A 12,175-nucleotide genomic window follows, 5' to 3' on the forward strand; every position below is an offset into this window, starting at 1 on the left:
CAGAAGATGGCGAGTCTGTGGAACTCATTGCTGCGGACAGCGGTGGAGGCCAAGACATTGGATATTTTCAAAGCAAAGATTGATAGGTTCCTGATTAGAATGTTACGGGAAGAAAGCAGGTTAAGAGGTAAAAATAGTTCAGCTGTGATCGAATGACCTAATTCTGCTCCTATGTCACGATCTTATCATCATCATCATCATCATCATCATCCTTCCCCTCATCCCCACTCGTCCCATTATGTCAGCATCCAATTCTTGAAATGGAAAAGCAAAATAGAAATGTCTGTTCACGTATAAAATATTTTACTTACCACATCAGCAAAATATAGGCCCTTCACATAAAAATCAATTATTTAAACTTCATAATATTCTACTACAATATACACTATCTATAACTGATAAACTTGGCTTAATGCACTTTACAACTCAAATTTTAGCTGTTTCAGAGAATAAATCCACAGCTAAAAAATAGTTTGTTCGGATGAAAGTAATATTTTGATACCCATACCAATTTTGAATAATGCTTTAATAAATCTGATATTCCAACCTTTCAAAAAAAGCCGACTGAAATAAGCAAGATTAATAAATGCTTTACACAAATTGTTGAAGCACTAAAATTGCACTTTCTGGACCACAAACCCACCTTGAGCAAGCATGTTGAATTCCAGAAAAAGGGCTATGTGGTAAAGTTCCATTGCTTCTTCAGCTCTCGACATGTTCCCCTTTCCCGCAACCATTGCTTGGACTTCACTTAGGCTCCCCACAGATGGATTGTAGTGCAGAACAAGAGACAAATCCACCAGATCAGTATACATACAATGTAAAATTACTTTTGCATATTTCTTTGGAATGATAGATTCATCAAGTATGATTCTTGTTGGCGTCTGCAGAGTTCGATCTGTTATTTCTTCACCAGTCCTTACACGTCTTTGGAGGAGATTTCTAAAAAAAGGGGAACGTGCAGATAGGACAGCCTTATGCCCACAGAGTTCCTCATCAAAACGACCTGAACTTCTTCCAAATGCCTCCACTAATTCTGATTCAGCTGAAAAGCCGAGAATAGCATCATAATAGCACATGTTATCAAAAAGTTCTCGCATATCTACATCCAGTGAATTTGGGGTTCCAAATTCTTCAGTCAGCTGCACCAGGATGTCAACATTTTGGAACCTGGAGTCGTCTATTCCAAACTCTCCAGTATACAGGTAGTGTAATAATGCTGAAAACATGGGCAAATCTATGCCAGCTGTATTAATGTCCATCATAATCTCAGCACCGTATTCAGGCGATGATGAAAGCAGCGTCTTAAAAAAGGGACACCTCGCAGCCAGAATGGCACGATGCACAGGAAAGCAAGTGTCTTGGAAAATCAAATCAACATCAGTGCAGTACTTATATTCGTAAAGATCTGCTAGGTCTCTTTGCAAGGTCCGTGCATCTGGTCGTGCCAAATTACCTTGCAATGAAAGCTCCTTTAAAGCTGCAGTGCCTTCATATTCTTCCACTAGTGCATTTACATCCCTTACATCCCATCCAGAAAGCAGCTCGCGCATCTGCTTAGCATGATCGGCAGAGCGATTAGATTTACGCCTTTTAATAAATTTCTTTTTCAGGGTTGCAAGGCCAGAACTTTTTTTCTTTTTGTCTTGTGGTTTCTCATGGCTATGTTCGAGGCTATATAATTTTGATTCGCATCCATATCCTTGATGCAAGTAGGAGGATGTTCCTGTGGAATAAAACCAAAAAAAGCATTTCGTGCTGAGAGTGCCAGGTGCCAAACATCTTTTTTTAAATTAATAAATCAATTACTTTGAAATCTACTAAAAAATGTAAAGCTTCCAACTGCTCGAAAATCTCAACATCACGTATCAGCAGCTTATTACAAGATCCTTGATTCTCTCCAACTATTTATCCATATCTAATGATTCTGAAGTCAAAGTCTTTTACGGAATATTTTTTTTTAAATATTCCCAAATGATTTTGTTACCTCACTATTTATGCTGCATTCTAAAAATATATTTTATTGTCCAGATATACACGCATTAGCAAGCATTCCCCACACATGGCCCTTGGACCATTTCAATTATTTTACGATTGCAGTAACACCTTTTATTCGCTCAGTTAAGGGAACTATCCTAGCCAATACATCATGATCGCCCGATCTTCCAGATCACTTTTTTTTTGATTATTAGATGACAAATATATATTGCAGTATTAAAACTCTCCATCACACATCATTATAAAAAGCACCATAACCCCAAATATGTAAAGCATTTCAGAGATAGCCAATGCCTACATTTTCAAGAAAAATAGGAATGGGCAATAATTTATGCTTTGGCAGTACTGCCCACATCCCTAGAATAAATAAAGTTATAACTAAACCCTTAATTCAGCAAACACAAGATCGAAATCAGAACATCAGCCTAAGCTACCCTCACTTTAAAACTGGTAAACTTCACAAAACAGTACATTGGATCAGTTGCGCACAACTTACCTATGAATGTCTGTTGAGCCTGCGAATTTCCTCCTACCCTCTGAGAGAAAGAGTGAGGATAGGTAGATGCATTAACACCCATTTTCAGGTCAAAGAATGCAGCATCCTGACAGCCAATTCATTCGCTACGAATTCCAGAAATGTTCGCTGGTCATCACTTTCAGATCTGCCCTCTCTGCTGTTTGTTCAGCCATTTCTGCAAATATATGCAACAAACTATCAGTAACTGTGTAAACAAATACAACCAAGCAATTTTTTAACTTTTTTAAACAAGGAATACAAAAGGAGACGTACTGTGGAGCAACAAGTAAAATACAGTCCGCATTTTCAAACATAAGAACATCAGAAGAGTGGTAGGAACTGTGATGCATCAAGCCTGGTCTTCCATTCAACAAAATCAAGGCTGATATCATCTTGCCTTTAACTCCACTTTCCTGCCAAGTCTGTTTACCCTGAAATTCACTATAGTCTAAAAATCTATAGTGCCAATGAGTGTACTTAATGACGTGGCCTCCAGAGTTCATTGGCATAGACAAATTCCAAAAGTTTCACAAAGTTGATATTTCTTGTTATCCCAGGCTTAAATGGGTAACCTGTAATATTTCCACAGACGCGCACTTGACGTTAATATCACACCATTTCTGATTTTATTACTTCTGGCTCTCTGCCCTCTCAAGCCTCCAACCTTATCGCTCGCCAGCCACGCACGGCTCGATTTTATCTTCTCTCCAAAATCCACAAACAGAACTGTCCTGGCAGACCCATTGTTTCTGCTTGTTCATGTCCCGCCGAATTAATTTCCATATACCTCGACTCCATCCTATCTCCCCCCCCCCCCACCCGGTCCAATCCATCCCTACCTGTGCCCAAGACACCTCACATGCCCTTCGTCTCTTCAATGACTTCCATTTTCCAGGCCCCTACTCCCTTATCTTTACCATGGATGTCCAGTCACTCTACATCTTTATTCCCACCAGGAAGGTCTTAAAGCCCTGTTTTTTTTCTCGACCGCAGAACCAGCCAATTTCCATCTACTAATACTCACCTCCACCTAGCAGGGCTGGCCCTTACTCTTAACAACCTTCTCCTTTGACTCCTCCCACCCTCCAAATCCAAGGAGTAGCAATGGGCATTCGCTTGGGCCCCAGCATTGCCTGCCTCTCTGTAGGGTACGTCGAACAATCACTGTTCCAGGCGTACACTGGCCCTATCCCTGAACTCTACCTCCGCAACATGGATGACTGCATCGGTGCTGCCACCTGTACCCATTCAGAACTCACCGACTTCATTAACTTCACCACTAATTTCCAGCCTGCACATGGACCATCTCCGACATCTCCCTACCGTTTCTGGATCTCACTGTCCCCATCACAGGTGACAGACTATTGACCGACATCTACTACAAACCTACTGACTCCCACAGCGATCTATACTACACTTCTTCCCACCCTGTTTCCTGTAAAGATTCTATCCCCTACTCCCAATTCCTCCTCCTATGTCGTATCTGCACCCAGGATGAGGTTTTCCCATACTAGATCGGAGATGTCCTCATTCTTTAGGAATTCTTTAGGGGTTCCTCTCTTCCATTATAGATGAAGCTCTGACTAGGGTCTCCTCGATATCCCGCAGCTCGCTCTTGCTCCTCTCTCCCCCCATATGCAACAAGGACAGAGTCCCCCTTGTCCTCACTTTCCACCCCATCAGCCGTCGCATACAGCATATAATCCTCCAACACTTTCGCCATCTTCAACGGGATCCCACTACTGGCCACATCTTCCCATTTCCACTTCTAAACTCGTCTCTTCCCACCCAAACCACCCCTCCCCAGGTACTTTCCCCTGCACCACAAGAGATGCAACACCTGTTCCTTTACCTCCCCCCTCGACTCCATTGAAGGACCCCAAGTCTTTTCAGGTGAGACAGAGGTTCACTTGCACCTCCTCCAACCTCATCTACTGTATCAGGTGTCAACTTCTTTACATCGGCGAGACCAAGCGCAGGCTCAGCGATCGTTTTGCTGAACACCTCCACGCAGTCCGCCTTAACCTACCTGATCTCCCGGCTGCTCAGCACTTTAACTCTCCCTCCCAATCTGTCCTGGGCCTCCTCCATTGTCAGTATGAGGCCCAGTGCAAATTGGAGCAACAGCACCTCCTATTTCGTTTGGGTAGCTTACACCCCAGCGGTATGAACATTGACTTCTCTAACTTCAAATAGCCCTTGCTTTCCCTCTCTTTCCATCCCCTCCCCATTTCTCCCACCAGTCTTACTGTTTCCGACTACATTCTATCTGTCCCGCCCACTCCCCTAACATCACTGAAGAAGGGTCTCGACCCAAAATGTCACCCATTCCTTTTCTCCAGACTCCTCCGTCCCACTGAGTTACTCCAGCATTTTATGTCTACCGTAATATTTTATACTGTACATTTCAAATCAATTGTCTCAGATTTATGTTTTCCCCGTGTACAATGCCTGAAAGTTCAAACTTTGACATTGAAACATATTACCTCAAATTGGGAGCATACATTCAACAAGAATCAAATTTTACAACTAAAACAATGAATCACTGATGTGACATTAAAGAAAACATCAATGCTCCTATTATTTGCTGAGATTGGAGGTCTTTAATAATGGGGTGAAATCCAATAGGGTGGGCCTGGAATGAAAAAAGCCGAGAGATGACCTGATAAGAGGCATAAATAAGGTGGATAGAACCTTTTTTCCCCCATGGTAAGGGTATGTATCAGAAACCACAGGGCATAGGTTCAAGATGTGAGGAAGGCCTGAAGGGGACTTGAGGGGAAACATTTTTAAAATAGCAAGTGGTCCATTACTGGAACTCACTGCCAGTGAAGATGATGAAAACAGATACAATCACTCTGTTTAAGAAACATTTTGACAAAACACTTGAACAGGCAGGCAAACAGACAAGCAGATAAATTGGATTAGTGTTAGTGAGCAAAAAGCTTGGATGCTTTAGGCTGAAGGCCCTTTTCATGTCTTATACAACTTTGTCTTTGTTTACAATCCTGGTGTAATTAGTCCAGCATCAGCCATGGTCAATTAGCGAGTTGAAAATAAACTAATGAAATGCAAATGTATTTTAATGCCAGGAATGGCTAATCTTCTCAATCCAGTTCCGTAGTCGCCAAGATCATTTTAACCAAACAAAATCTTTTCAATCACTTTTTCTGAAAATAGAATTTGTTCACCGTTTAATTTCAAATAATGTGATAACGTGGTCATTTCAATTTGGAGAAAGACAAGTCTTGTCAAAATGTGTATGTTTTTAAACACATAATGTTAAATTGAGTTTGGAAGTTTTCTACTTCTACTTGGGCACCACTCAGCTTCAATTCACTGATTCTTTAAAAAAAAACATTTTGATGAAATAAATAATTAGGATGCTGCTGAACAATTTAGCTACATGAACTACATGAGCCTTCAAGAACATACATTAAAGTTGCTGATAGCGGTAAAGTGCAAGTTTGAAGCCACATGTCATAGTGATCAAGGTCTGCCTTGTACTTTCAGAGACACAGTCAGAATTTTCAATAATTTCAACCTGGCCAAAACACATTAAGGAAGTCGCAGACAGTGAGGCAGGAAGGAAAGAATAATTGTCAAAAGGTCTTTTGTTCCTTTCTTTAACGAGCTTTCAGTAAGATAAAAAGATGGGAACTGAAAAATGAAGCAAAATACCACCGGGTGGTGCCAGCAATGTCTGCCTCGCCAACAGTCTGTCCATTCCTTCCTTGTTGTTTATTGTATGCATTAAAAGTATTTTTTAATATTAAAACATGAAACCTCTGATAAATACTTGAAATGCAAATATAGGTCCACCGTCAGTTTTTTGGCAACTGATGGTTCAGCAGCTCCTTTAATCCCTACCAAATTATTAGAGTGCACTCGAAATACCCCCTGGAAGTCCGCCCGAAAATGTTGCACCTAGACCGGACGAGCAGCCGATCTAAACCTAATTGGAGCTTCTGCTCTGATTGGCGAGTTGAATCTGTGGTGGACCTGTACATTTAAATGCAATTCTCAACTCAATCAGCCAAAAGTAAACAACCAAAAATATCTCTCCCTCTTTCAGTACTTTGCACTGGAAATTGACACCGAAGCAAAGGAAAAAGAAGCCAGTGAGGTGTTCCCGAGAAATTTGAGAATTCACATTTCTAGGGGTGGTGTTTCTAGGGGTAGAGATTAATACAAACCTCGGAGACATAGTGGCTCACAGTGTACCAATACCTCTGGTTTCCATTCTCTGTTCAAATCTCTCCAGCCCAACTAAGTGGGATTAGTTATTGACAAATCTACTATGTCTACTTCTATTCCCACCCATGTCTTTGCAGGCTGGCGCTCGCACAAAAAAAATGTTCAGGCTCTCATTATTCATGTTCTCTTCAGCGATCTGAAAATCATTTTAGTAATGATCCTATCTTTTACTAACCTCAATAACAGCTACTGAATATTGGATATTTGTATTGCCAAGGTTATGATAAATCAGTGTCTTACTGCACTCAACTCATTATGTGCATCTATATTCAGAACTGTTCAGCTTTCTTCAATTTACATTTGCTTCCTTGCAGTCTCTCATAACTCTCCCCCCCCCACCCCCCCGCCATTCTCCTTACTTCAATCAGTCTGAAGAAAGATCTCGACTCAAAACAGCATCTATCCATTTTCTCCAGAGATGCTGCCTGACCCTCTGAGTTACTTCGGCATTTTGTGTCATAAGTGATAGCAGTACAAATAGGCCACTTGGCCTATCAAGTCAACTCTGCCATGCAATACGATGGAACTTTATGTATCCCAGGAGGGAAATCATGGCTGATCTATCTCTCCCTCCTAACCCCATTCTCATGCCTTCTCCCCATAACCTCAGTTACTGTACTAATCAAGAATCTATCTCTGCCTTAAATATATCCACTGACTTTGCGTCCACAGCCTTCTGTGGCAAAAAAACGCCACAGATTCCCCACCCTATGACTAAAGAAATTCCTCCTCATCTCCTTCCTAAAAGAACGTCCTTTAATTCTGAGGCTATGACCTCTAGTGCCAGACTCTCCCACTAGTGGAAAATCCTATCCCAATAGTTACTTGGTTTTTTTAATCAAACGGGAAGGACTCCAGCACCAAGACAAACTAGTCACAGGCATTCAATCACAAAAAAACATCTCCTTCACCCAAGATATCACACACCATGCATAGTTTACCGTTTTGCTCCTTAATGGGCCAATAGGTTACCCTCATGCCATTAATATACTCATGGCATTTTCATTAATCTTGCTCACTATTGATATTTTATACCACATATTGCCCTGCTAATTTATTATCAAGTACCCCGATGCACTTTCTATATTCATGGTGGGTCTCCACATTCTCCAGTTTTAAAAAATCCCATCTGCAAAATTCCTCGACATCCAGGGTTCCTTGGACTTGCCGCCTGTGCCTTTCACTGTTTTGAAAACACATTGATCCCGACCTCCCATTATTTCACTTTTCTATGACTATTAGTTGAATGACCTGCAGGTATCTCCTACCAGTCTACTTCAGCCATGTCCTATCGAAATCACCCTTCCCATAAATCAGGACCATGACTACTCATATCCTTTTTTATATCTACTTTGAAAATTAAGAATGGTAACAATATTCAAAATGTTCTCTCTCAGCTACTTCACCCACTTGTCTGTCTAAATTTCCTAAGATTACAAAGTACTGTCAAAACTCATTGCACAGAAACAGACCAATGACCCGCAAAGTCCATGCCCACCATTTTTGACCAATGACCCACAAAGTCCATGCCCACCATTTTTGCCCAAATTCATCAATTCCATTTGCCCACATTAAAATTGAATCCTTCTTTACCATATCTATTTCAGTGAATGTCTTCAACATAGTAATTGCATCCAATTTCACCACCTCTTCTGGTATCACATTCCAGATATTAACATTTTTCCTCAAAACCTTAGAATTAAAGGATCCCTTTTAAATCTCCCTCTCAACTTGAGCTTATTTTCGATACTGCTACTCCAGGAAAAACACGTTGATTATTTACCCTATCTATGCTCTCGTAACCTTAACCATGAAATGTCAATACCCTGGTTGCTTTCAGTAATTTGCACTTGGGCAACAAAAGGGGGAAAAAAATCCTCACACTAACTTAAATATGTTAATCTATTTGCACAACTGGCAAGATGGTGCATATATTGAATTGAATTAAATACGTTATTGTCACATGTGGCAAGTCACAGTGAAATTCTTTGCTTGCATATCCAAGGTATGCAAATAGTCGCCCGTAAAGGGTACTTAAAGTTACTAATTACTAAAGCTACCCAAGCAAAATATGAGATGCTTCGAGCTGGGCCTCACTCCTGACAATGGAGGAAGCCCAGAACAGAAAGGTTGGTGTGGAAATGGTTGGGGCTTGGGCAGCTTACACCCCAGTGGTATGAACATTGACTTCTCCAGCTTCAAGTAGCCCTTGCTTTCCACTGTTATTTGGAGACTCATAGTACCAATATTTTTCAGGATGAGTCTCAAGGTAGCAATACCTCTGCCACTGGACCCAAATAGTATTGCTACCTTGAGACACATCCTGAAAATTATTGGTACTCTGAGTCTCCAGATAACACTGGAAAAATCTAGCTGGATGACAGCAATATCAATCTTGATCATTTTAAATAAAAAATTAGGAATTGTGCATCTTTTTCCCATCTACAGGTTTTGCTGAGCTTTGGACAAAGACTACCATCATCAGCCAGCTAACTGCTCTGGGAATTGGAGTTGAAGTGCAGAAAGTAAGCAGACAAAGGGCACCTGGGAGAACAATCTGGCTTTATTTCATAGGCAGACATGATCATATTCTCACACCAAGAATACAATATTGTACAAGCTATGGTTACCCAATTTCATAAACTACCAAGGTTTAAAACAATAAAATCTACATTTTGTCCTTCAATCAAATCCACAGTAGCCCATTCTTAGTCACGTGTGTGACCAAAAAATATGAACAATTGTGGAATAGATATCTTCTAATTCTGAAAGCATTACAGGTATATTGTTTTGTACCGTATATATGATTCTTTCTTTTTTTTAAGTTTATCAAGTTAAATTTTCATATTGTGCTGACAATGTTTGTTTTGGGTCAGAGATCAAATAGGACTGGTCACGTGTTTCATCTTACAAACTTTGTGAATTTTCACTCAAAACATCTCTCAATGCAAATCATATACTCCTGCTACAAAGTTCACATTATATCACAGAAGTGCAGTAAAATACCTCTCATTAACGGCACCTTTACTTCCCATGTACATATTATCGTTAAAACATTTTGATAAAATGACCTTGCAGACCTCTTAAGTGCACTAATTTACAAATGATTACTGCAAATGCTTAGATATCAGTACAGTCAGATAAACAGTTGCTAAGGTACTGGACGTGGTATTGTGCACTCCAAAATCAATTATCTTGCCATTTTGTCGATTGCTTTGTCTTCACCCCAAGGTCCCAAAAGATTTAGTGAAGAGCCTGTCAACATAACCTATTATTATGATTGCAAAATTGAAATTCTTTCAAGTCTTTGCACTGAAACAAAAAAAATGACGAGATTATTCCAAAACCAAGTTGAATATTTTTACTAAAATACAATTGCCAGTTTATTCAGTCACAATAATGATTGTGATCACCAATAATGGGGGAAGTTAATACCATTTAATCCTTCAATTTACCAATAAAAATGCAGTGGATAAAAATAAAACTATGAATTTAGATCTGCAGTGAAATATTCAAAGGGCTAATCTTAAAACAATGGCCCCAAACCCTTTTTGAGTCAAATGAACATGCGTGTCAAAGATAGGTATACTATAAGTGCAAATAAGTACAAGATTCTGATGTAAAGGTGATAAATAAAACTTGGTTAAAAAATAAAGATAGAACTGGGGTCAGTAACATTTCCCAAGTGACAAAGGAAGTAGAGTAAATGATGAAACAAGAAAGGCAGCTTAAAATGCACACCATGTGAAACATTTGCAGTGCCTTGCCAGATTATGGTAATGTTTAAGGGGATCTCAAAAAGAAAATTAAGTACTCTCATTCATTTTTGACCAACAAGAGATCTATAATTATCTACAATAATTATAGGCAGCATGGAGTAAATGAGGTGCTTGAGGAGTATAAAAAATGTAAAAAGAATCTTAAGAAAGAAATTAGAAAAGCTAAAAGAAGATATGAGGTTGCTTTGGCAAGTAAGGTGAAAGTAAATCCAAAGGGTTTCTACAGCTATATTAATAGCAAAAGGATAACCAGGGATAAAGTTGGTCCATTAGAGAGTCAGAGTGGGCAGCTATCTGCAGAGCCAAAAGAGATGGGGGAGATATTGAACAATTTATTTTCTTCGGTATTCACCAAGGAGAAGAATATTGAATTATGTGAGGTAAGGGAAACAAGTAGAGTAGCTATGGAAACTATGAGGATCAAAGAAGAGGAAGTACTGACACTTTTGAGAAATATAAAAGTAGATAAGTCTCCAGGTCCGGACAGGATATTCCCTAGGACATTGAGGGAAGTTAGTGTAGAAATAGCAGGGGCCATGACAGAAATATTTCAAAGGTCATTAGAAACGGGAATAATGCCGGAGGATTGGCGTACTGCGCATGTTGTTCCATTGTTTAAAAAGGGGTCTAAGAGTAAACACAGTGGTGGGCAAATTAATGGAAAGGATACTTAGAGATACTTAAGCATCTGGATAAACAGGGTCTGATTAGGAACAGTCAACATGGATTTGTGCCTGGAAGGTCATGTTTGACTAATCTTCTTGAATTTTTTGAAGAGGTTACTCGGGAAATTGATGAGGGTAAAGCAGTGGATGTTGTATATATGGACTTCAGTAAGGCCTTTGACAAGGTTCCTCACGGAAGGTTGGTTAAGAAGGTTCAATGGTTGGGTATTAATGGTGAAGTAGCAAGATGGATTCAACAGTGGCTGAATGGGAGATGCCAGAGAGTAATGGTGGATGGTTGTTTGTCAGGTTGGAGGCCATTGACTAGTGGGGTGCCACAGGGATCTGTGTTGGGTCCACTGTTGTTTGTCATGTACATCAATGATCTGGATGATGGTGTGGTAAATTGGATTAGTAAGTATGCAGATGATACTAAGATAGGTGGGGTTGTGGATAATGAAGTAGATTTTCAAAGTCTACAGAGAGATTTATGCCAGTTGGAAGAGTGGGCTGAAAGATGGCAGATGGAGTTTAATGCTGATAAGTGTGAGGTGCTACATCTTGGCAGGACAAATCAAAATAGGACGTACATGGTAAATGGTAGGTAATTGAAGAACGCAGGTGAACAGAGGGATCTGGGAATAACTGTGCACAGTTCCCTGAAAGTGGAATCTCATGTAGATAGGGTGGTAAAGAAAGCTTTTGGTGTGCTGGCCTTTATAAATCAGAGCATTGAGTATAGAAGTTGGGATATAATGTTAAAATTGTACAAGGCATTGGTGAGGCCAATTTTGGAGTATGGCGTACAATTTTGGTCGCCTAATTATAGGAAGGATGTCAACAAAATAGAGAGAGTACAGAGGAGATTTACTAGAATGTTGCTTGGGTTTCAGCAACTAAGTTACAGAGAAAGGTTGAACAAGTTAGGGCTTTATTCTCTGGAGCACAGAAGGTTGAGG

General features: G+C 40.0%; 1 protein-coding gene across 5 annotated transcripts in view; it reads right to left on the bottom strand.

The window, feature by feature from the left end:
• btbd7 (BTB (POZ) domain containing 7) overlaps window positions 1-12,175 on the bottom strand; it is a 51,530-nt gene that overhangs the window by 25,266 nt on the left and 14,089 nt on the right. For all 5 annotated transcript variants that reach the window (XM_055640069.1, XM_055640070.1, XM_055640073.1 and 2 more), the window contains 2 exons: window positions 2,495-2,690; window positions 644-1,726 (listed from right to left, as the gene is read on the bottom strand). In XM_055640069.1, coding sequence (XP_055496044.1) covers window positions 644-1,726; window positions 2,495-2,576 — 1,165 coding nt within the window. In that variant the 5' untranslated portion in view covers window positions 2,577-2,690. The remainder of the gene's footprint in view (window positions 1-643; window positions 1,727-2,494; window positions 2,691-12,175) is intronic.

This window comes from Leucoraja erinacea, chromosome 9 (assembly GCF_028641065.1).
Source record: "Leucoraja erinacea ecotype New England chromosome 9, Leri_hhj_1, whole genome shotgun sequence".
Taxonomy (NCBI): Eukaryota; Metazoa; Chordata; class Chondrichthyes; order Rajiformes; family Rajidae; genus Leucoraja; species Leucoraja erinaceus.